Source organism: Sus scrofa, chromosome 14, assembly GCF_054392235.1.
Source record: "Sus scrofa isolate SSC_HxYL_T2T_F1_AM1 chromosome 14, Sscrofa_HxYL_maternal_Yorkshire_Landrace_v2.0, whole genome shotgun sequence".
NCBI lineage: Eukaryota > Metazoa > Chordata > Mammalia > Artiodactyla > Suidae > Sus > Sus scrofa.
Window position 1 is genome coordinate 96794505 of NC_139396.1, and position 22733 is coordinate 96817237.

At 50.7% G+C, this 22733-nt stretch overlaps 1 protein-coding gene and 1 non-coding gene across 5 annotated transcripts in view; one reads left to right on the forward strand and one right to left on the reverse strand.

The window, feature by feature from the left end:
• Nucleotides 1-22733, forward strand: part of CDH23 (cadherin related 23) — a 441841-nt gene that overhangs the window by 300460 nt on the left and 118648 nt on the right. For all 4 annotated transcript variants that reach the window (XR_014828081.1, XM_084997262.1, XM_084997263.1 and 1 more), the window contains 7 exons: nucleotides 3383-3620; nucleotides 7226-7331; nucleotides 8333-8460; nucleotides 13346-13418; nucleotides 15415-15531; nucleotides 19927-20039; nucleotides 21085-21192. Coding sequence is in view for 3 of the 4 variants with exons in the window: in XM_084997262.1 (XP_084853388.1) it covers nucleotides 3383-3620; nucleotides 7226-7331; nucleotides 8333-8460; nucleotides 13346-13418; nucleotides 15415-15531; nucleotides 19927-20039; nucleotides 21085-21192 (883 nt within the window). In the remaining variant the exon portion in view is untranslated. The remainder of the gene's footprint in view (nucleotides 1-3382; nucleotides 3621-7225; nucleotides 7332-8332; nucleotides 8461-13345; nucleotides 13419-15414; nucleotides 15532-19926; nucleotides 20040-21084; nucleotides 21193-22733) is intronic.
• LOC146396872 (U6 spliceosomal RNA) lies at nucleotides 6273-6379 on the reverse strand. Its single transcript, XR_014828634.1, has one exon. It is a non-coding gene; the product is annotated as a U6 spliceosomal RNA (small nuclear RNA).

Consider the following 22733-nt stretch of genomic DNA (forward strand, 5'->3'; position numbering starts at 1 on the left):
ATGCGGCAGCTTGCGACAGCTCTGGATCCTTAACCCACTGAGCAAGGCCAGGGATCAAACCCACATCCTCATGTATACTAGTTGGGTTCTTAACCCACTGAGCCACAGTGGGAACTCCAAGATGTCTTTTCAAGTTAGCGTTTTTGTTTTCTTCAGAGAAATGCCCAGAAGTGGAATTGCTAGATGATATAGTAGTCCTGTTTTTAGTTTTTTGGGGAAACTCCATACTCTTCCATAGTGGCTGGCCAGTGCACAAGCGTTCCCTCTTCTTCACATTCTTGCCAACACTTGCTACTTTTGATGATAGCCATTCCGACAGGCGTGAAGTGATAGCTCACTGTGGTTTCTATTGGCATTTTCTCTGATGAGGAGCAATGTTGAGCAACTTTTCATGTGTCTGATGGCCATGTGTATGTCGTCTTTGGAAAAATGTCAGTTTGGATCCTCTGCCCATTTTTTAATTGGATGATTTGGTTTTTTGCAATTGAATTGTATGAGATCTCTATATGCATGTTTTAGATACGAACCTTATTAGACATACGTTTGCAAACATTTTCTCCCATTCTCTAGGTTGTCTTTTCATTTAGTTGATAGCTTCCTTTGATGTTCAAAAGCTTTATCAGTTTAATGTAATCCCACCTGTTTGTTTTTTATTTTGTTGTCTTTGCTTTTGGTATCAAGTCCAAAAAATCAATATTGATGTCAAGAAATTTACTGCCTGTCTCCTAGTTGTGTGGTTTCAGGTCTTACATTGAAGTCTTTAATCAATTTTGAATTGATTTTTGTGTGTGGTATAAAACAGTTTTTTTCTTTTGCCTGGGGCCGACCAGTTTACCCAACACTATTTATTGAAAAAACAGTCCTTCCCCCACGGTGTAGTCTTGGCTTCTTTGTTTTAAAATAATTGGCCATATACGTACAGGTTTAATTTTGGATTCACTGTTTTGTTCCACTGATCTGTGTGTTGGCTTTTATGCCAATACCATACTGTTTTGATTCCTATAATCTTGAAATATAGTTTGAAATCAGGGAGCATGATGCCTCCACCTTGGTTCTTTTTTCCTAAGGTTGCTTTAGCTACTGAGGGTCTGTTGTGGTTCCACACAAATTTTAGATTGTTTATTCTATTACTATGAAAAATGTCATGGGAATTTTGATAGTGATTGCATTGAATCTATAAATTAGATAATATGCTTTAGATAATATGGATATTTTATGAGTATTAACTTTTCCAGTCTATGAGCATGGAGTATCTTTCAGTTTATTTGTGTCTTTTTCAACTTCTTCCATCAGTGTCATAGTTTTCAGAATTCAGGTCTTTTGCCTTCTTGGTTAAATTTATTCCTAGATAGCATTTTATTATTTTTTGATGCAATTATAAGTGGGATTGTTTTTTGTTAATTTCTCTTTCTGATAGTTCATTATTAGTATATAGAAACCCAGGGCTATACCCATGACTTATGGAGGTTCCCAGGCTAGGGGTCTAATCAGAGCTGCACCTATGGCTGTACCCATGGCTGCACCCATGGCTACACCCATGGTTTATGGAGGTTCCCAGGCTAGGGTTCTAATCAGAGCTACAGCTGCTGGCCTTTGCCACAGCAATGCAGGATCCGAGCCACAGCAATTCAGGATCCGAGCCACATCTCTGACCTACACAACAGCTCACGGCAACGCCAGATCTATAACCCATTGAGTGAGGCCAGGAATCGAACCTACAACCTCATGGTTCCTAGTCGGATTCGTTTCCACTGCACCATGATGGGAACTCCCCAGCAGAGTTTTGTATATTGATTTAGTATACTACAACTTTGTACCAAACATGTTTTATTCTAACAGTTTTTTGCAGAGCCTTTGGGGGTTTCTACATGTAATGTCATGTTATTCTGCAAATGGTGACATTACTTCTTTTCTGATTTGAATGGCTTTTTTTCCTTCCTTAATTATTCTGTCTAGGGCTTCCAGTACTATGATGAATAAAAATGGGGAGAATGGGCATTATTATCTTATTCCTGATCTTAGAGAATATGATTTCAGATTTTCAGCATTGACTGTATTGTTAGCTGTGGGTTTGTCATATATGGTTTTTTGCTTTTTTTTTATCTTGGGATACTTTCCCTCTATACGCAGTTTGTTGAGAATTGTTATCGCAAAATGGATGTTGAATTTCATCAAATGCTTTTTCTGTATTTATCAAGATGATCATATGCTATATCTTTGACTATGTTAATGTGACATGTCACATTGATTCGTGGCTATTGAACCATCCTTGCATCCCTGGAATAAATCCCACTTGTTCATGGTTGAATGATCTTAATGCACTGAATTGGTTTGCTAATAGTGAAGTTTTTGCATCAGTGTTCATCAGGGATCTTGGCCTATAATTTTCTTGTGGTTTAGTCTGGTTTAGTCTTAGGGTAATGCTGGACTCATAAAATGAGCTTGAAAGTATTCCTTACTCTCCTATGTTCTGGAAGAGTTTGAGAAGGATTTGTTTTTATTCTCTAACTTTTTTTTTTTTTTTTTGTCTTTTTGCCTTTTCTGGGGCCGCTCCTGCGGCGTATGGAGGTTCCCAGGCTAGGGGTCTAATCGGAGCTGTAGCTGCAGGCCTACACCAGAGCCACAGCAACATGAGATCCGAGCTGTGTCTGTGGCCTACACAACAGCTCATGGCAATGTCGGATTCTTAACCCACTGAGCAAGGGCAGGGATCGAACCTGCAACCTCATGGTTCCTAGTCAGATTCGTTAACCACAGCGCCACGACAGGAACTCCTATTCTTTAACTTTTTGATAGAATTCAACATTGAAAGCAACTGCTCTTGGAGTTTTGTTTGGGGGGGGAGATTTTTTGATGACTGATATCTCTTTACTAGTAATCAGGTATATTTCTGCATTTACCTCTTGATAAGGTATATGTTTCTAGGAATTTATTCATTTTTTCTAGGTTGTTCAGTTTGCTGGCATACATTTTTTCTTAGTAGTCTCTAATGATCCTTTGTATTTCTGTGGTATCAGTTATAAGAATTTCTGACCATTACAATCCCTCAACATCTAAATATCTCCAGTAGGCAGAAACTCTTGTTCACAAGAAAAGGAGAATCTTTCTGTCTTAGTTTCCACTTTGATTAAGTCAACCCGCTCGTGTCCTCTCAGTACCTGTCCACCCCACCCCTCATGTGGTCCCAATCCCTGCCCACTCACCTCCTGTTAGAAATAGCTGAAGCTCTTCTTATTTAGGAAAAATGAAAAAGAGGGCAGTTTCAGACTTCCTTAATGTCTCTTTGTCACCTAGGGCAGAGATAGGCTGGTAAATGCAGGCCCTTATCTATAAGCTGCTTTATACCTGTGTCCTTTCCCTCCCTCCTCCCTGCCTGACACAGGTTCTCTCTGGACAAGGACACAGGACTCATCATGCTGATTGCCAGACTGGACTACGAGCTTATCCAGCGCTTCACCTTGACAGTCATTGCCCGGGACGGGGGCGGTGAGGAGACCACAGGCCGGGTCAGGATCAACGTGTTGGATGTCAATGACAATGTGCCCACCTTCCAGAAGGATGCCTATGTGGGTGCCCTGAGAGAGAATGAGCCTTCTGTCACACAGCTGGTGCGGCTCCGGGTAAGATGCTAGGGTGCCCTGTGATTGACTGTTTCTCTTCCCTTCTCTCCCTCTCCCTCCCTCTCTCTCTCTCTGCCTTTTCCTGGACCACCCCCTCAGGAAGCCAGTGCAAGAAGTGCCAACCACAAAGAATTCTTCTCAGATCAGCGGTCACATTCTTGGTCTGTGTCAGTTCACCTCTGAGCATCACTTCACATCCCTGGTTCCTGTATGAGCTTAGTGCCTGTCTTGGCTTAATTTTTTTTTTTTTATGGAGGAGCTGAATTTATTTATTTATTTATTTATTTTAAATTATCTTTACTTTTTCCATCATAGCTGGTTTACAGTGTTCTGTCAATTTTCTACTGTACAGCAAGGTGATCCAGTCATATATACATATATATATTCTTTTTCTCACATTATCATAATCCATCATAAGTGACTAAATATAGTTCCCAGTGCTATACAGCAGAAACTCATTGCTTATCCATTCCAAATGCAGTAGTTTGCATCTATTAACCCAAATTCCTAGTCCATCCCACTCCCTCCCCCTCCTCCTCACCCTTGGCAACCACAAGTCTCTTCTCCAAGTCCATGAGTTTCTTTTCTGTGGAAAGGTTCATTTGTGCCATATATTAGATTCCAGATATAGGTAATATCACATGGTATTTGCCTTTCTCTTTCTGACTTAACTTCATTCAGTGTGAGAGTCTCTAGTTCCATCCATGTTGCTGTAAATGGCATTATTTTGTTCTTTTTTATGGCTGAGTAGTATTCCATTGTGTGTATATATATATATATATATATATATATACCACATCTTCTTAATCCATTCATCTGTCAGTGGACATTTAGGTTGTTTCCATGTCATAGCTATTGTGAATAGTGCTGCAGTGAACATACGGGTGCATGTGTCTTTTTCAAGGAAAGTTTTGTCCGGATATATGCCCGAGAGTGGGATTGCTGGGTCATATGGCAATTCTATATTTAGTTCTCTAATGTACCTCCATGCTGTTTTCCATAGTGGTTGTAGCAATTTGCATTCCCACCAACAGTGTAGGAGGGTTCAGCTTAAATTTTAGGTCTGCATTCACCACCACCCCCATCTCCCTAGGTGAGTGCCAAGCAGTTCCTTGTGTAAAGCGCCCCCTCCAAGCCCTTTAGTGGCTGCTTAAAACCGGGTGCTGCTGCAGCTGGAAGGCACCAGAGACCATGGACACAACACACTTCATGGAAGGGGAAGCAGGAGGGAAGAGGCGGGCACAGTGAATTAGTTGAGAGCCAGGACCAGAATGTGAGACTCTGCCCTCCAAGCATCCTCCTGCAATGAGTCCCCACCACACCACACAGTGACCTCTGACCAGAAACTCCTTAATGTCCTCATACCCCTCCCCAGTCCGCCCACCCAGAGTGACAGGACTCAGAGGCTCTATTTACAACTTACTTCTTTTTTATTTTCCCTTTAACTTGTACTGTCCTTATTTCCCCCCTTGGGTATAGTTAGAGTTTTTCAGGTTTGTCTCAATGGTTTAAAAATAAATAAATAAAAGCACAAAATTCTTTAAACCAATGGCACATTGATTTTATTTCTGGGGGAGACATTTTTCTTCAGTTAGTATATCCCCACTTACTTACATGCAAACATTTGAAGATCAATTATTTGCAAATACAGTCTCTTTCAGTAAGACCATAGTTGCTCAAGGTATCAAGTTGTGTAGACAATGTTGGAAAACAGTGCAAGAGATCAGCAGTTGTTCACAGCAAATTCCCAAGAATGTCCGTGTGCAAACTGATTCTAAGTTCGCAATACTCAGTTCAAGAGCATGAGTCTTTGAAACCCAGCGTGAACCAGAGGAACTTCTTGGGAGAGAATGGCCCTTGGTGAATTGCACCTTGCGCATATGTGGAGGTTAAACTTGTTTTAATTTTTAGGTAGCTGCGTGGTTGTGTTCCAGTTTGCAATGCAGTCGTGAGAATCAGAGCTCATTAATGTCTTTCATTGCTTTCTTTACAACTGAATTGAATCTCTGTACATTAGATGTTCATACTCCTATCCAGTGACGTGAGTCCTTTTCTCAACTTGCATAGACCCATAATAGTGGTGCATCAAAGCGATGTGGTCTATGAAAATGACGTTAAGTACAAAAGCCCTGATACTAAAAACCTTTGTGTGTGTAGAGTTTTTCCAGATTCTTTTCAAGGCATTTTCTGGAGAGTGTTATATTTCCTTCATTTGTATTTTCTTTATTTTTTCTAATTTAATTTAATTTTTTTGCCTTTTTTTAGGGCCGTACCCACAGCATATGGAGGGTCCCAGGATAGGGATCGAATCAGAGCTACAGCCGCTGGCCCACACCACAGCCACTGCAATGTCAGGTCTGAGCCACGTCTGCGAACCACGCCACAGCTCATGGCAACACCAGATCCTTAACTCTCTGAACGAGGCCAGGGAATCAAACTTGCGTCCTCATGGATGCTGGTCAGATTTGTTTCTGCCGAGCCATGAGGGGAACTCCCATTTGTATTTTTTAAATTTTATTGAAGTATATTTGATTTCCAAGATTGTGTTAAGTTCTGCTCTGCAGCAAAGTGCTTCAGTTATATACATGTAGATATATATTCTTTTTCTTCTTAAAATTTTTTAAGATTTTTATTTTTTCTATTACAGTCAATAAAAACATGGAAAGCGTCACGAATTTGCATGTCATCCTTGTGCAAGGGCCATGCTAATCTTCTTGATACCATTCCAATTTTGGTATATGTGTGGCCGAAGCCAGCACTACAACTTATTTCTGAGGGAGATAGGGATGCAGGCAAGGTGGCAGGGGCAGCGTGGGGATACCCAGAAGGCAGGACCATGTGCCCACCCATCATGGACCCTGCCCTCCCTGCCCACCCAGCTCCTCTTACACCCTGAGCAGAGGGAGGCCCCTGGAGGCTCTCTAGGGTCAGAGACCTCTGAAAAGAGCCCATCAATGCAGCCACCCCAGAGACAGTCAAGGAGAAGGAAGACCCCTGTTCTAAGTGCCTTCTTCCCTTTTTGCATTCATGCAACATGCATTCATTAGACACCTAGCACTAACACAAGCACTAACACCTAGCACAGTGCCAAACGCGGCACTTAATGCTAGGAATCAGCTGCAGTCAAGAAACACATTTTCTGCTCATATGGAGTTGAGAGTCTGAGTGAGGAAGGCAGAAATTAAACAAGAAGTTTAGAGCCCAGTGTGGGGCAGGGGAACTAATAGGGTGCCCAGCCCAGGGCGCTGACCTAGTCTGGAGGACAGGGAAGGCCTCTGTGAGTAGGATGTTCAAACTGGGACCATGAGATGGTCCTGCCAGGTATGGTGGAGACCCCGTCCATCCTCTGGGTGAGGCCCGGCCTTCCTCTCTCCCCCTGGGCCTCCAACCCGCCCTCCAGATGCCCCAGGACACCTCCGCCCCTAACATGAGGTGTGTCTGCTGGGAGCCAGAGAGCAGCCTCCAGCTGAGGGACGAGGAGCCGAGAAGGCGGCTCTGAGAGGGGTCATCCCCCACCCCCACCCCACCCCGCTCCCAGGACCTGCCTTTTTCTGGCCCCAGGGTCACTGAAGGCTCATGGGCCCTGTCTGCCTTCTTCTTTCCAGGCAACAGACGAAGACTCCCCTCCCAACAACCAGATCACCTACAGCATCGTCAGCGCCTCCGCCTTCGGCAGCTACTTCGACATCAGCGTTTACGAGGGCTATGGAGGTATGTGGGGGGCAGGACGGAGGGGCCAGCCTGGGGTGGAGGGTCGGCTGGTAGGAGCAGGGCGGCATGCTTACACCTCTCTCGGGAGCGGGGCCCATCTGTCTCCCAGACACCTAGACCACTTGGGAGGCTGCCCCACAGCTCCTGTTGGCTGGAGCAGTCCATGGCATGGGTCACCTTTTCACAGACTCAAGATCTGTGTCTCAGATCGGCCACATCTTTCTCTGGGTCTTAGGCCCATAGCCAGCCAGGCGTCTGAAGTCACCCCAGTCTCCAGGGTCCCTGTGAAGAAAGGCTGCGTGGGCGGATCTGGTAGGGGGAGGCTTGTTAAGTAAGCTTCCCCATCTATCGGGGGTGCTACAGCCACCTCCCCGCCCTTCATGTGACCTTTCCCTGCTGGCTTAGTCGGGTCCATTCTCTAGACTCTGCCCTGCTTGCTACCTGTGAGTCCTGATCCCTGTTGTTGCGGTAACAACCTCAAGCTTCAAGATCCCAAGAGATCGCTTGTCTTGTTGTTGTTGAGGCAGCTAGGGCCAGAGACAGAGGATGACTTGCCCGGAGTCACACAGCAAAGCTGTCCAGGGAGGCCCTTGTGATCTGGCTCTTGGTTGCCTTTCTGCACTGGCCTCTCTGCACCATAATCCATAATCCAACCTCTCTGAACCCCTTGACAATCTCTCCCCTTACAGGGATCACTTCCATGATTTTGCAGAGTCTGTTCCTATTCCTTCTGCTGGGAAAGCCCTTCCTCCCTATCCCTTTGCCCTATGTCCTTTTTTTTTTTTTTTTTTTTTTTTTTTGGTTTTTAGTGCTGCACCTGTAGCATACAGAGATTCCTAGGCTAGGTAAGGCTCCAGGAGTTCAGAGGCAGGAGGGGAGAACAAGGCAGAGGTGGCTCAGGCCAAGCCAGCCTCACCCTCTCTGCCCAAAGGGGAGCCCTGGTTGGACAGACCTGGGAAGTCTGCTTACAGAGGGCCTGGGGCCCCATCCTGTCATTTCAGTTATCAGCGTGAGCCGCCCCCTGGATTATGAACAGATACCCAATGGGCTGATTTATCTGACGGTCATGGCCAAGGACGCCGGCCACCCCCCTCTGAACAGCACCGTCCCCATCACCATCGAGGTGTTTGTAAGTACCCAGGGGGCACACTGGCCTTGTCTTTCCAGAATATGGGGTGATGAGTGCTTCCCAGCGTTGGGGGCCCTGCCAGAACCCTGTGTCCCCACATCCTTCCTTAGCTGTCCCCACAACTCAGACGGTCCCTTAGCAGCTCAGCTCAGCCAGGGAAGGCGCAGGCCTGGGCCCCAAGAAGAGCCTGATGGTCCTGTTCTAACATCATCCAGGGGCCTCAGGACACCCTCGAAGGAAGAACAGGAGCTGGAGCGCCAGCAGGGAGGGAATGCGATGGGTTTCTTCCTTTACAACCACATTCCGTGAAGTTCAAGGGAATTCCTGGAAGGTCATCTTCTCTCTTCTGACTGTCTCTCTGGGCTCCTCTTTCTTCTTTACTTCCTTTTTCCACTCCTCTGAAGATCTAAAGGGGCCTGAAGCCAAACCACAGCTTGTCTGATGTGAATATCAAGCACCTCTTAGCGCTTTCTGTGTCTGAAATTATCAGTCGCTGAATCCATCTCCACACTGGTTCATTGGCCCCGTGCAGCTCCCCCAGTGATTCCAGGGACAAAGACTGTGGTCTGACACCACCGGTAGGCATTTCGCCCCCCCAGTGCCCCACCCCCCACCCATCTCATAAATGCCGCTGCCCCCCGGGAGGGTGAATGCATATGCTCATAGAAGAGTTAGTGCATCACCAGCTCCAGGAGGGATTCAATCAGATTGTCGGGTTAGGAGATTTCGTTGAGATCTGACAAAAGCTCCAGGAAAATCTTGCCCAGGGCAGGTTGCTGGATGACCTTCCTGTCCCAGATGGCTTCGCCAACAGCCTCTGGTGCTGCCCCATACCTGGCTCTCATGAGCCTCATCCTCTCAACCTGAGGCCGAGGCTCAGGACCATCTCTGGGTAGGGGACCCTACTTGCTTGCAGAAAAGTCTGGGTGAGCAGTGATGGAAGAGTCAAGGTTGATGCCTGGGGGGCGCACCGCAACTGGGCATGTGGGAGCAGGATTTGGGGTAACAGAGGATGGAGAGGCTCTGCAGAACCAGGTCCAGCAAAAGGAAGAGCATGGCCTGGGGCCCTGCATCTGGCAGTTCAGGCTCCAGGGAGTGGCCAGGAGGACAGGGCAGCATAGATCCACAGAAGCCTACCTTTAACCTACTGCCACCTACCTTGAAGTGCCAAGAGTCATGGTGGAGAACCAGAGTGGCTCCCTGTTGATCCTGGCCACATCCTGGGATTCTTTCCCATGTAGCTCTGACCGTGACCACAGCCACCAAACATGACCTTGGTTTCCCAGTCTTGACCACAGTCCCCACACCCCCTTAAGCCTGGCCACACTCCTAACCCTGACCAACCCACCCATCACTTTCAGCCAGCGTCATGCTCTCTCTGTTCAAGCAAGCGGTGAATTCTTCCTGTGTACACGGTGCAGTAGGTCCTGGGGGGATCTGAAGATGACAGTGAATCCTGCTCCCCCCACAAGGAGGCACTATGACTAGAGACAGGAGCATGGCCTCGGAAGTATAGGGCTTTGAAACCCAGCTGTGTGACCTGGGGTTCTTTTCCTCTCCGAGCCTCAGTTTCCTCCTCTGCAGAATGGGGATACTCGTGGTACTGCCACATGATAGTGCAATGATTAGATGGGATCATGCAGGTAGTTCCTAGCCATGTGGGCTTTGGTGCTGTCATCACAGCTGAGAAGACAGAAGGTGTGCCAGCAGCAGCATCCATGCACCAGGCACTCTGGTGCGAAGGGAAGTTCCAGAGAACCTAGCCAGGCTGAGGAGGACGCTCTCCAGGCTTTGGGGAACTGAAAGTGGGAGAGGGTGAGAGTCGGGAAAATTTAGAGAAATAAATTGAGGTGGAAGGTTGGCAGAATTGACCAAATGGAAATTCAAACTTGAGCTCCATGCTGTTCTAGGCGCTTTCTCGTTAACGTAGTCTCTTTTAGTCCCATTCTACAGATGAGGCAGCTGAGGCTTAGGGGAAGGATCATAGCTGGTCCATGGTCACCAGCGCCTTTCTGACTTTCTGGCTAGTAAGTGGCATTTGAATTTGCTTCCAATCCTTGTAAGCTAGGATTTGAACCTTGACCTGTCTGACTCCTAGGTTCATGTTCTTTCTACCACATCCCTAGGCTTGGAGCCTTGGGCATCCCAGTCTTCATGTGACTGAGACCATTGCTCCTCCAAGTTCACACGGGTTCCCTGGGCGTCTTCTTAAAATGCAAATTCATGGGGAGTTCCTATCATGGCTCAGTGGTTAACGAATCCGACTAGGAACCATGAGGTTGCGGGTTCGATCCCTGGCCTTGCTCAGTGGGTTAACGATCCGGCGTTGCCGTGAGCTGTGGTGTAGGTTGCAGACACGGCTCAGATCCCGAGTTGTTGTGGCTCTGGTGTAGGCCAGTGGCTACACCTTCAATTAGACCTCTAGCCTGGGAACCTCCATAAGCTGCAAGAGCGGCCCATGAAATGGCAAAAAGACAAATTAAAAAAAAAAAATGCAAATTCACATTTAGCACATCTGAGGAAGGACTGAGGTTTTTTCTTTCTAACATGCTCCCAGGAGATGGCGATGTTTCTGATCAGGGGACCACACGTTGGGTAGCAAGGCCTTCAAAGATCCGCCCTTATGGAGTCTTGAGACCCAGGGATTGCCCCAAACCCCAGCCTACCTCCCAGCCTGTGGTCAATTAAGGGACCTGGGGAGGGCCTCTTTCTCTTTTTGCCTCAAATGGAGCCAGAACAGGAAGAGGATGGCCCAGGGACAGAACTGACCTTTTATCCACTCTGAATAAAAGAGTGGCCAGCAGCCTCAGCCTCCCTCCTTGACATCAGGGAGTGGGGGCTTCATGTCCAAGGACAGGTAGAGCCAAGAATCCACCTTGCTCCCTCCTCAGCGAGCCAGCCTGTGCCCTGGCATGGAGCCACCTCAGAGCCTTGATGCGGGTCAGCAAGGGCCCTGCACTTTCCTCCCGGGTCTGCCCTGGCCCCTGGCCACAGGGCGGGTCTGGCAACAGAGACAGGTGCCACCTTGACTGTGGCTGAACGTCGTCTCTCGAGCAGGACTTTGGGATGGTGGAATCGCTTGTGTCTAAAGACCGTACTTGAAAAGGTCGCCGCCTCCGGGTTGATTTTGCACGTGGGTGATTTTTAAGTAGCTGTCACTTGGCTGAGCTGTCTCCTCCCTCCAGCAAAGGGATTTTCTCTCCACTTGGAGGAAAAAAAAAAAAAAGAAAAGCCCCAGTGGAGATGGAGTTGATGGCAGCACAGGTTGGCGGGGAGGGGGAGAGGCAGATCAAGGGGACAGGATTGTGGGAGGAGGGGTGGGCAAATGGAGCCAGGTGATTCCTTTTCATCCACTGCTTGTTGGTTTTTAATAAAGAAGTCAAACTCGGTTTGTAGATTTCCCATTAGGGGACAATAAGCTTTTGTAGAGGGAGCCGCTGAATTAGAACTAATAGCGAATGCAGCGCCAGGATCCGGGGAAATATCACCGCTAATAAGTTTCTGCCTCACGCTCTGTCACTGACATTCTCCGTGCCGTTCCGTGCAGCCAAGCAGAAGGCTTAAATATATACATGTATGGGGCACCCATGCCCACACCGGGGACGCCTGGGCGTGCCCCTGGGCGTGCCCCTGGGCATTGGATGTCGGGCAGGTCCTCATGCTATCATTTCCCTGAGGCTGGGGAGGGGACAGGTCAGCTGGAGCCGGCGTGTGTGGTCCAGAGCCAGGGACTGGATTGGGAAAGAAAAACCTCTCGGGGCACCCATCATCCTGGCACGACAAGAGTCTCCAAAGTCCCAAGGGGTGGGCAGCCAGATATCAGGCCACCTCTTTCTTCATGTTTGCTCAGCCGGAAGTGACTCCAGCAGAAGGGGCTCACTGAAGGAGTCTCCCCCTCAGAGGGCTCCCAGTCCATGGGGGGAATGAGGCCTAGGATGCCTGCATCCCTGAAAACTGAAGCCTGCAGACTCCCCAGGGGGCTGACCCCTGAGCTGCGTGCTGGGCTCTTGGGTAAAGGGGAGGAGGCCCTGAGTCGGGGTCGGGGTAGGGTAGGCCATGAGGCTTCCTCCAAGAGGGGAACAGGGAGGAATTCTTGTTGAATAGTTGCAAAAACAGTGGTGAGGATGAAAGTCGTAAAGGATGGGAAAGTCTCCCTGAGATTTTGGAGGAGCTGCAGGAGGAGATGGAGGCTGTGCCTGGACACCCCTGCCAGCTCAGCCTATGGATACCACACCGTTTCCCAGCCACTGTCCTTCTCTCTTAGTCACTGGTGAAGAGATTGCTCCAGAACCAGAGCTGGTGGTTCTGGGCCAGGTTTGCCCAGGCAGGTGGAAGGGCTATTATTGTGGGTGTGCAGATGGGGCTGAATTCAGTCTTTGGGAGCCCCCTGCTCCCTGCCTGCACTTTGTACTTCAGCATCTTCTAGGTTGAAGTATTCCTTTCTCCTTCCATTACTAGGAGGGAGAATGTTGATGGCAGCGTTCCTAGAACTTTCCATCATCATCTTGCCAGAGCTGGATGGGAAGGTCTGAGTGTGGGGGCTGATGAGCTGAGGGTGGGAGTGTGGGTCTCCCCAGGAGACCGACGGGGAGAGCCAGGGGAGCTGGGAGTCATAGGCTATCCCCACTGCTGCCTTCATTCTCCGTCTCTCTGGCCATCACTTCCCGACCCCCACGTTTCCCCAAATCCTGCTTTGCATCCTTGAACTGTAGCCCAGCCAGAGGGCCACCTGGCCACCTCATGACCCCCCGCCTGGCTCTGGTTATACATTGAGGCCAGAGGTCCTCAGTGCCAGCTGTGCCCAGCCTCCCCTCAGTGCCAACCTGGGATGCTGACCAGCCCCAACCGCCTCCCTGGCTCCTGCATCTATCTTTTTTCTTTTCAGGATGAAAACGACAACCCTCCCACCTTCAGCAAGCCTGCCTACTTTGTCTCTGTAGTGGAGAACATCATGGCAGGTATAGCCCCAGCGAGGAAGGCATGAGGGCAGGAGCCCAGTGGGCACGAGGCTGAGGGCGTGCAGACCTGACCTTACCCTTGTCCTTGTGAGAGCCCCATGCCCTCCCTGTCTAGTTCCCATGACAAGTGGAGCCTCTAGAGATGTCCAGTGGCCTGCCAGTCCACAGTTCTTTATGGAACACCTACTGTGTGCAGATACTCCCCTAGGCGCTTGGTCCCTTCTCCTCTGCAGCTACAGTTCTCATGCTGGAAGAGAAAAATGACCAATGATTAACTCAGCAACCTTGGTTAAACAAGAGTGTGCAGAGAGTTTTAAGATGACAGGGCTGTGAAGCCGGTCCCAGGGCCCATGATGGCCAAGGGGTCACCTCGGAGAATGGCATGTGTTCCTAGGTGAGGACGAGAATGGGAGGCTCATCCCTGGGCCGCATTTCAGCTTGCACACCCAGGGCCACCAGCTCCACACTCAGGTTTAGGGGAGCTGCTATGTCCTCGGCGCAGGCTGGAAGTGGCCTCCCTACAGCCAGAAGTGGGTGTTCTCCAGGAGCAACTCACATCAGGAGTTGCTGCAGCAGCTAGAGGGGTCAGGGGATGACTGGAGGAGCACAGGAATAGCTGGAAGTCAGGGTTCAGCTGGAGTCAGACAGCTGGAGGAGGGTCTGTTATAGGAGTCAGGGTCAGCTGGAGTCAAGGACAGCAGGAGGCAGGGAACTGCTGGCGTCAGAGGCAACCTTCCCTGGCACCACAGGCCCTTCTAACAAGAGCCTCTGGGTGCCTTCCTGGTGTCTGATGATTTGCAGGGCAGGTGCCAGGCTGTGCCCAGCCTATCCTTCCCCATCCTGGGCACCCCCTGGAGAGGATCACTGCAGAAGTGGCCCCCTGAGCTCCTCATCATTCCCAGAGACTCTGACAGGGAGAGGCCTTCATCCCGGCGCTCGATCCTCTTGCAAGTTGAACGAGCTGGGATAAAGGAGGGTGTCACAGCAGATGTACCTCTCCTCCCACTCAGGGCGGGACTGAAAGTCACAGCAGAGACCCGACAGCTACCAGGAGGGGCCCAGAAGGAACTGACGGTTCAAGGCCCCCGGCCTGGTCCCTCACCCCCCAAGGGTCTGGTGACTCATCAGCACAGTGGTTACCAGGGTCTGCTTCAGTGACAGCTGCCGTGAGCTGGGCCTGTGCCCCAGGTTTTATCCCTCAAAATCCTCACCAACAACCCCACAAGTCGGGCTTTAGAGTTAGACCCATTTTACAGGGCACCCATTTTCCAAGTGCCCAGCCCTTGCCAGAGGTCCCGCTGGATTCCAGCCTGGGTGTGGCGGCTCCCGGAGCACACACACGGACCCTCCTCGCCACCCCGCCAGAGCTGGCCTGGCTGTTGGGTGGCAGGAGGAAGCCGAAAGCCCTGGCCGGCACGGCTGCAGGTCAGACTGCCCGCAGGGTCTGGCCAGGCAGCTGGATAAGGCTGGTCCTCCGACCCAGGACTTCACAGAGATGGAAATGAAGGTGAGGCCTGAACTGGGCATTAAAGAGAAAAAAGAAAAAAAAAAAAAAAAAAAAACTCTTATAAATTCCCCTTGCGAATGAGATAAAGTAAGACCAAAATTGAAGACAATAAATGTAGAATAATTTAATGCGGAGCTTTATTCCTTTTTGAGTCACAGTCAAAGGTGGTCAATCTGAGTGCTGGCCAGTCAGGGCCGGGTGGGGGGAGGCAGTGGCACGCAGTTGGACCTGAAGTGGGTCGGGGGAAGGGGTGGGCCTGATCCCATGGAGCCTTGTCGCCACGCAGCCCAGGAATCTGGGCCACCGGAGCAAGTGGTAGATCCCACTCCCATCCCTGAGTCGTCCCTGAGGCAGGCTTCCCACCCCCGGAAGGCTTTTCCCCAGGAGGTCCCAACTCGTCCCCCTGAGCCTGTGCCCATGTCCTGCTGCCGGAGCCTGGGGCTGTGAGCCCAGGGTAAGCAGCCCCCAACGCCTGTTGTCCCCCTGAAGGAGCCACGGTGCTGTTCCTGAATGCCACGGACCTGGACCGCTCCCGAGAGTACGGCCAGGAGTCCATCATCTACTCCCTGGAGGGTTCCTCCCAGTTTCGGATCAACGCCCGCTCAGGTGAGCCCCCGCAGCCGTGTCCCCTGCGCCTCAGGCCGGCGTGCCACACCCAGCCCAGGGACCAGCCTCTGGGCCAGGGTCTCCTCCCTTTCGCAGGAGGCCCATGTTCTCCAGCAGATCAGCTTTGAGCACCTGGTTTTATCCCTGAAACATCAACTTGAGCAAGATGAGCAATCTTACCAAAAATATCACAACATTAATTCCTTTACCGAAGAATGTCTTTCAGCGGTAACAAGCCCTGTTAGGTTTAAAATGTGTTCCACTTTACAAATATCTGGCTAACAAACCACATTTCAGGGACATCTTCAAACTGAGGCATCTCCCATGCCTGCCTGCCAACCCTCATCCCCGCTCAGCTACCAAACTTTTTTTTTTTTGCTTTTTAGGGCCGCACCCACAGCGTATGGAAGTTCCCAGGCCTGGGGTTGAATCAGAGCTACAGCTTCCGGCCTGCAGCACAGCCACGGCAATGGGGGATCTGAGCCGAGTCTGTAACCTACACCGCAGCTCACAGCAATGCCATATCCTTAACCCACTGAGCGAGGCCAGGGATCGAACCTGCCTCCGTCCTCATGGATTGTAGTCAGATTCGTTTCTGCTGAGCCACAACGGGAACTCCTCAAGCTTTCTTGAATCCTGGCTCCTCTTCCTAATGTGGTGTGTGCCTCGGTTTCCCCACCTGCAGAGGGCTGCTGTGAACTCAGTCATTACAGAGAACTCAGAGTAGCCCTTGGCAGGTAGTAGGTGCTAACAGGTTATTATCATTATTCCCTTGGGTTTTTTCACCCTGGGCCCCTGGAGCTCCCTGCTCAGCCTGTATTTCTCCCCTTTCTTCATATTTCCTTGTGCCTCCCTCCAGTTTTCTCTCCTCCTTGAGGCGGAGAGAGAAGGGAGGCAGAAAAAAGCAACAAGAGTCCCCAGGCTTCTAAGGCGGAAGCTGGGATGAGGAGACCCCTGGACATCCCTTCTTACCTTCACTCAGATACAGTGGCAATGGCCTGCTCTCTGCCAGGTGCTGTTCTGGGGAGCAGGATGGAGTGACACGGCTCCACCCTCACAGGGTCCCAAGTCAGCGTAGGCAGGGTGTAAGGCTCCCCACTTCTAAGTACATTTCTGTATTAGGTAGGGGAACTGTAGATGCCAGACAGGCAACCACTGAAACCTCAGTGGCTTAACAGTAGACATTCTGGCTCACACGGCAGCCCATGGGGTGTTCAGTGGACAGCCTTCTGAAAGGTGGTTCTGGGACCCAGGCCCCTTCCGTGCTGTGGCTTCAAGGTCAACGCAGAGGAAAGAGGGAACGTGAGGTATTGAACCGGCTGTTCATGGGTCAGGCCTGGAGGGAACATCCATCGCTTGTGCCCACCTGCCATTGGCCAGACCAGGCAATGGCCCCACCTAGTGGCAAGGAAAGGGGGGGGGGGGAATGTCATAGTCCCCAGCCTGGCAGCCCCTCTCAAATAACCGTTTCTGGCCTGGAAAAGGGGTGGGGATCTTTGGACACTGGCCATCCTTGCCTCCAGGGCACTAAGTCCTCCTGCTACCCACGTCTCCTGCTTCAAGTCTTCCTTCAGTCTCTCTCTCATCCCCCTTCCTGGAATCTTGGGGAACAGGTGGCTAGTGCTGACCGGTACAAAGACTGAACACATCCAAGGCCATCTTGAGTCTTCTGTGCCACCTCTGACAAAACAGGGGCCTCCCTCCCTGCCCTCAAGAGCATCCACCCTCGGCAAGCCCATGTTTCTAGGGAGCTCAGAGTAATAACCTGACTGAACGTTAACCAGGCGCTCAGCCCTACTCTAAGTGCTCTGACCAGCATCATTGCCACACCGTGAGGCAGGTGCTAGCCTTACATTATCCCCATTTTCCAGATGAGGACACAGAGGCTTAGAAGAGGTTAAGTCACTTGACTGAGGACATGCAGAGCCTGCACTTCTGACTCCGGAGCCAAAACTTTCACCTATAAAGCCAGGCAGAGCTGCGCGCTGCCCCCTGTCCCTGCGGCGGGCACGCTGACCTTTTAGCACCTACCCAGCCAGGGACTCCATCTGCACCCTGGGGCCTTTAATAATGACACAGACATTTTCGTGCTACCTTAACACGGCTCCTTCAGCTCCAAAGGTGTAAGCGTTTTCCTCTGAGCGCCTTGGTCAAATTAGCAAGGGCCGCTCCACAAAGGTGGCCTTAATTGGATCTAATTTCCCAGACAGGAAGAGCCATCTATCATGCCGACAAGTTCATGTTTAAAACTTTTTAGAGATTAATTTTGTCCTCGCCTGGCCAATTAATTGACACCACCCCAGCGAGGAGCGTGGCTCAGCGGGCAGACCTTTGCCAGGCTTTTGTTCCTGGCCTTAGCTCCTGCCCTGGTCCCCACCCCCAGTTCCCTTCTTGGCCCTGCACAGGCCAGAGGCCAGGCCAGTGTGGCAAGAAAGGAAATGTGAGAGTGGCAGGGTCCTGAGGACCACAGGCCCAGCTCCCTTATTTTACCATAGAGGGAACCAAGCACAGAGAAGTTAAGTAACCTGCCCCAGGTCACACAGCTCAGGCAATGGGTTAAGAACGTGGATAACACACAGTCCCTGCCCTCAGAGATCTCTCATAGCCCTTTGGAAGGCAACAAGCATTTTCTGAGAAAATGTGGGGAACTTCACCTACAGTTATTTAATCCTTACCACAGCTCTGAATCAAAGGCGTACTGGGTTCTCTTGGCCAGATAAGAAAACTGAGGCTCAAAGAAACTAACTTGCCCAAAGCCAGGCATCTAGAAAGGGCCAGCATCAGAACTCAGAGCTGAGTTTCACTGTCCTCAAAGCATCGGCTCTTTCCCATGGCCCATGTGAGATGGTAGATGGCCTGGCCCCCATAATGTCCCAAAGCTGGCCTGTACTGGCTCATACCTGCTCTTTAAAGTCCACTGTATATATCTTTGCCCAAGTCCATGTTCAATGCCATTGAGTGGGTAGCTTAAAATGGGTCCCGCTGGGAATATTTATAACCAGGGAAATCAGCAAATTCCATTTTTTTTCCTTTGGGGAGCCAGTTGTCAAACACTTAACTGTCACACCACTACCAGGTGACGTCCATATTTTAGTCATACTGAAATACAAGGAAAAGCCAAAAACAGGCTGACAGAGGTAATGGTCTATTTTAAATGCTTATCTTTAAAAAAAAAATAGCTTATTTATACACTGAAAAAAAAATGCAAGGCCCTGTAATTAGGTTATACACAAGGTAATTGAGGAAATTCTTTTCTAACTATTAAATCTCAATGCACTGTAGGTTGAGCTGTCCAGAATGAGTCACCAGTTGGAACATGTGTGAGGCCCATGGTGTATTTCAGTCCTGTTGTTATATTTCTGTGACCATATGACTAAGCAGTGCCAGGTGCCATTCAAAGTTTTCCATGGAGTTCCCCTCGTGGCTCAATGGTTAATGAATCTGACTAGGAACCATGAGGTTGCAGGTTTGATCCCTGGCCTCGCTCAGTGGGTTAAGGATCTGGCGTTGCCATGAGCTGTGGTGTAGGTCGCAGAGGCAGCTCAGATCCTGCGTTGCTGTGGCTGTGGGGAAGGACAGTGGCTACAGCTCCGATTAGACCCCTAGCCTGGAACCTCCATATGCCGCGGGTATGGCCATAGAAAAGATAAAAAGGCGAAAAACAAAACAAAAAAGTTTTCCATGATGCTAACTGAATTAATCCTATAACAGCCCCTAAGAGTAGGCTGTATCATTGTTCCTTTTTAAACACATGAGGAAACTGAGGCACGGGGGACTTAACTAGTTCCAGAGTTCCCGTCATAGCACAATGGAAATGAATCTGACTAGGAACCATGAGGTTGCAGGTTCAATTCCTGGCCTCGCTCAGTGGGTTAAGGATCCAGTGTTGCCATGACCTGTGGTGTAAGTCGCAGACATGGCTCAGATCTGGTGTGGCTGTGGCTGTAGCTGTGGCCAGCAGCTGTAGCTCATATTGGACCCCTAGCCTGGGAACTTCCATATGCCATGGGAGCGGCCCTAAGAAAGGGGGGGAGGGCAAATAGTTCCAAGTGATAAAGCCAGAGAGATGATATTAAGAGTCTGAGAAGTCCTTTGTGACTGAGCTTGAGGCCAAATGGCCCTTCTGCTATTTTCCAGCCCCTAACCCATAGTCAGCCTAAATTTTCCCACATCTGAAAATACCTCCTCCTCCAAAAATAATTCCTCCAATGGGGTTACATTGCCCAGCTCTGGGATTCTGTTCCCAAAACCGCTCCCCACCCCCACACCCCATGCACACACCTGCTGCCAGGTCCCTTGATCTTTCAAGTGTCTCTTTTACACCTTTGCGGCTTCCTCCTCCCTCATTCTCTCCCTGGCCCACCCAAACTCTCTCACCACCCCTCTCCCCTGCAGGTGAAATTACCACCACCTCCCTGCTTGACCGTGAGACCAAGTCTGAGTACATCCTCATCGTCCGGGCAGTGGACGGGGGCATGGGCCACAACCAGAAAACTGGCATCGCCACTGTGAGTGCCCACCCCTCTCGTACCCCAAGCTCCCCACTTGCCAGCCGGGCTGCTGCCCCCAGCTCATCTTCAGCTTGCACCTCTTAGGCCTCTTGTGTCCTGAGCAGTGTGCAGCCTTGTGGGAGCAGAGGTAGGGTGGCAGGTACCAGTTCATTGGTGACCAAGGTGAGCCCTGGAGCCTCCACAGTGGTGGGAAGAAAGGCACTCCTGCCTGGGACATGGGGACACTTGGGAGGAATAAGCACTCTCTCCTCTGCCCTCAGAGCCCAGCTGGGCAGATGGTATGGGCCCCTCCTTGCCTTGGCACCTGCTAAGAACGGAGCAGGTATTCTTGCCAGGAAAAGAATCCCAGAGCAAGATGCAGGGCCCTTGAGGGTTCCTGAGGGCCTGTTACCACCCCACCCTTACCTTTGCAGTACCAAGCAATGATGCCCGGGTTTCCTTGACCACTAAGATCAGAGTCCAACCCAGGGCCTTGGTGCCTCCAGGAGTAGGAAGCTAGAGAAGACCATTTGAGGGTCCTAACTGAGCCCTTAGCTGCAGAAAAAAGTTGGAGGAGAAGAAGCCAAAAGAGCAGCCAACAGTTCCCCCTAGCCACTCCCCTCCTCCTCCTCCTCCACTTTCTTGCTTTCCCTTGGGAGCCCTCTCCTGCCCTCTCAGCCCTCACCCGACCTAAAACAGCTGTCCCCATCCTACCCAGGCAGAGGGGCTGGGGTTACTGCCATTAGCCAGAAAAACCCCAGTCACCTATGTGGTCATGGGAGGCACCTGCTAATAGGACTCAGGGCTCTATAAACAATTTACCTGCATGACAGGTGAGCAGGGAAATTGCTTGGCTTGTAGCTGAAACTGACAGGGGAAGATCTAGGAATTCTATCAGATTCCCCACCTCAAACCTCCTCCACCCTGAGGGTCTTGGCTCCCATCTGTCCTTGAAAGCCCAGGCCCTGCGCTCAAAGTCTGTGGAGCGGGTGGAATTCATGTCAAGATGCACCAAGGGCAGCACAGCTAGGTGTGTCCCACAGCGCCCCTTGTGGCTTCGCAGGTGAACATCACCCTCCTGGACATCAATGACAACCACCCCACCTGGAAGGACGCTCCCTACTACATCAACCTGGTGGAGATGACCCCTCCGGACTCTGACGTGACCACGGTGAGTGGTGGCGGGAAGCGGAGCTGCCAGGCTGCCCTTTGAGGGGCGTTTGCCATTCCCACGTGAGCCTTATGGGCCTGCCAACACCGGGCTGATGGATTTAAAGTTTCCCCCTGAGCCAGCTCTTAGAAGAGAGTTCCAGAAGGTCTCTTGCATGGTGAAAGGTAGTCACAGGTAGGGGAAAGTCTTCACACAGTCCTCGGGGACAGTGAGCTCCAGGCTTTGTCAAAAGCAGCACAGGCAGCCCTGAGAACAGTGCCAGAGGAGCTAGGGCTGGTCCAGCTATAGCCGCCCTTTCCCTGAGACTCCAGGATCCTGGCCACCCCCTCAGGAGAGCCCCTGGCCTCCCCTGGCAAGGCTCAGATCCCTCCCTTGAACCACACAAGCTTCAGCTCTGCCCTCAGTGCCTTCCTTCGCCTCTTCTGTCACTGCAGCCATTGGCCTCTGTCACCTGGCCCAGGGCTGCCCCAGCAGGGGCTTCAGAGTTGACTCAGGGATTTTTCTGATTTGGAATGTTCCCAGTCTATGTGGGTTCCTGTGTGTGCTGTGTGCATGGAGGTGACACTGGGTGGGGAGCAGGAGACACACCAAAGCCTCAGGGCATCCAGAAGGGAGAGCAGCATCCTGGGGGAGCTGAGGAAAACCACAGTCAAGCACCCCACTCCATCTGCTCTGCTCTGGCCCTTTTATGAGGCCTTCTTTTCTCCTATATCTGTACCCCATTTGGTCTCAGTCGGGGAGGCTTCTCCCCAAACGTCCAGCCCCACAGCCACTAGCCAGTCTTATGATGGACATGAATCTGACAGATCATGACAACCTCATTTACTGAACGTCTGGGACGTGCCAGGGTCTGTGCTGGGCACGTCTCATGAATCCTCTCTTCCTCATAGTGACTCACGTGGCAGATGGAGTCCTTGCTTCCTCTGTACAATGGAGGAAATGGAGATTCAGTGTTTGTGGGGTTTGTCTGAGGTCCCAGAGCTAGTAAGATAATAGGAGATAGTGTTAGGATGCAAACCCAGGTCTGTCTGACTTTAAGCCACCTGCCCTTTAGCCCTCTGCTGGCTCAGGGGTGCTCTGACAGGTGGCCCAGATCCTGAGAAACTGAAGAACTCGAGTGGGATGGGAGAAGCTTTCATATCCAGCTTTCTAGGGAGGCTGCCCCATCCCCCCTGAGTTCAAGCAACCTTGGGCTGGTGATGCCAAGCCTCCCCGCCCCCGCCCCTCAGCAACCACAGTCTGTAGTGACAAGGTCCACGTGGTCTAGATGGGAGAGGATGTCAACCTGGAAGGAAGAACAGAGAGAAAGGAATGGCCATCACACCTGTCCTGTTTTCCTTTGTGCATGTTCAAGATCCAAATGGCTCTCAACTGGTGCGTAAATCCCTCTCCAGGATTCCAGTAGACAGGGGACGAGGGATCTGGAATCTTTATTTTCTCAAAGCCCCTGGGTTGGGGGGGATTCCTTCCAACTTAGAGCCAGATTCCCAAAGACCATTTCCACTGAGCTCTCTAGGGCCATAGATCTGATGGGCGCTCTC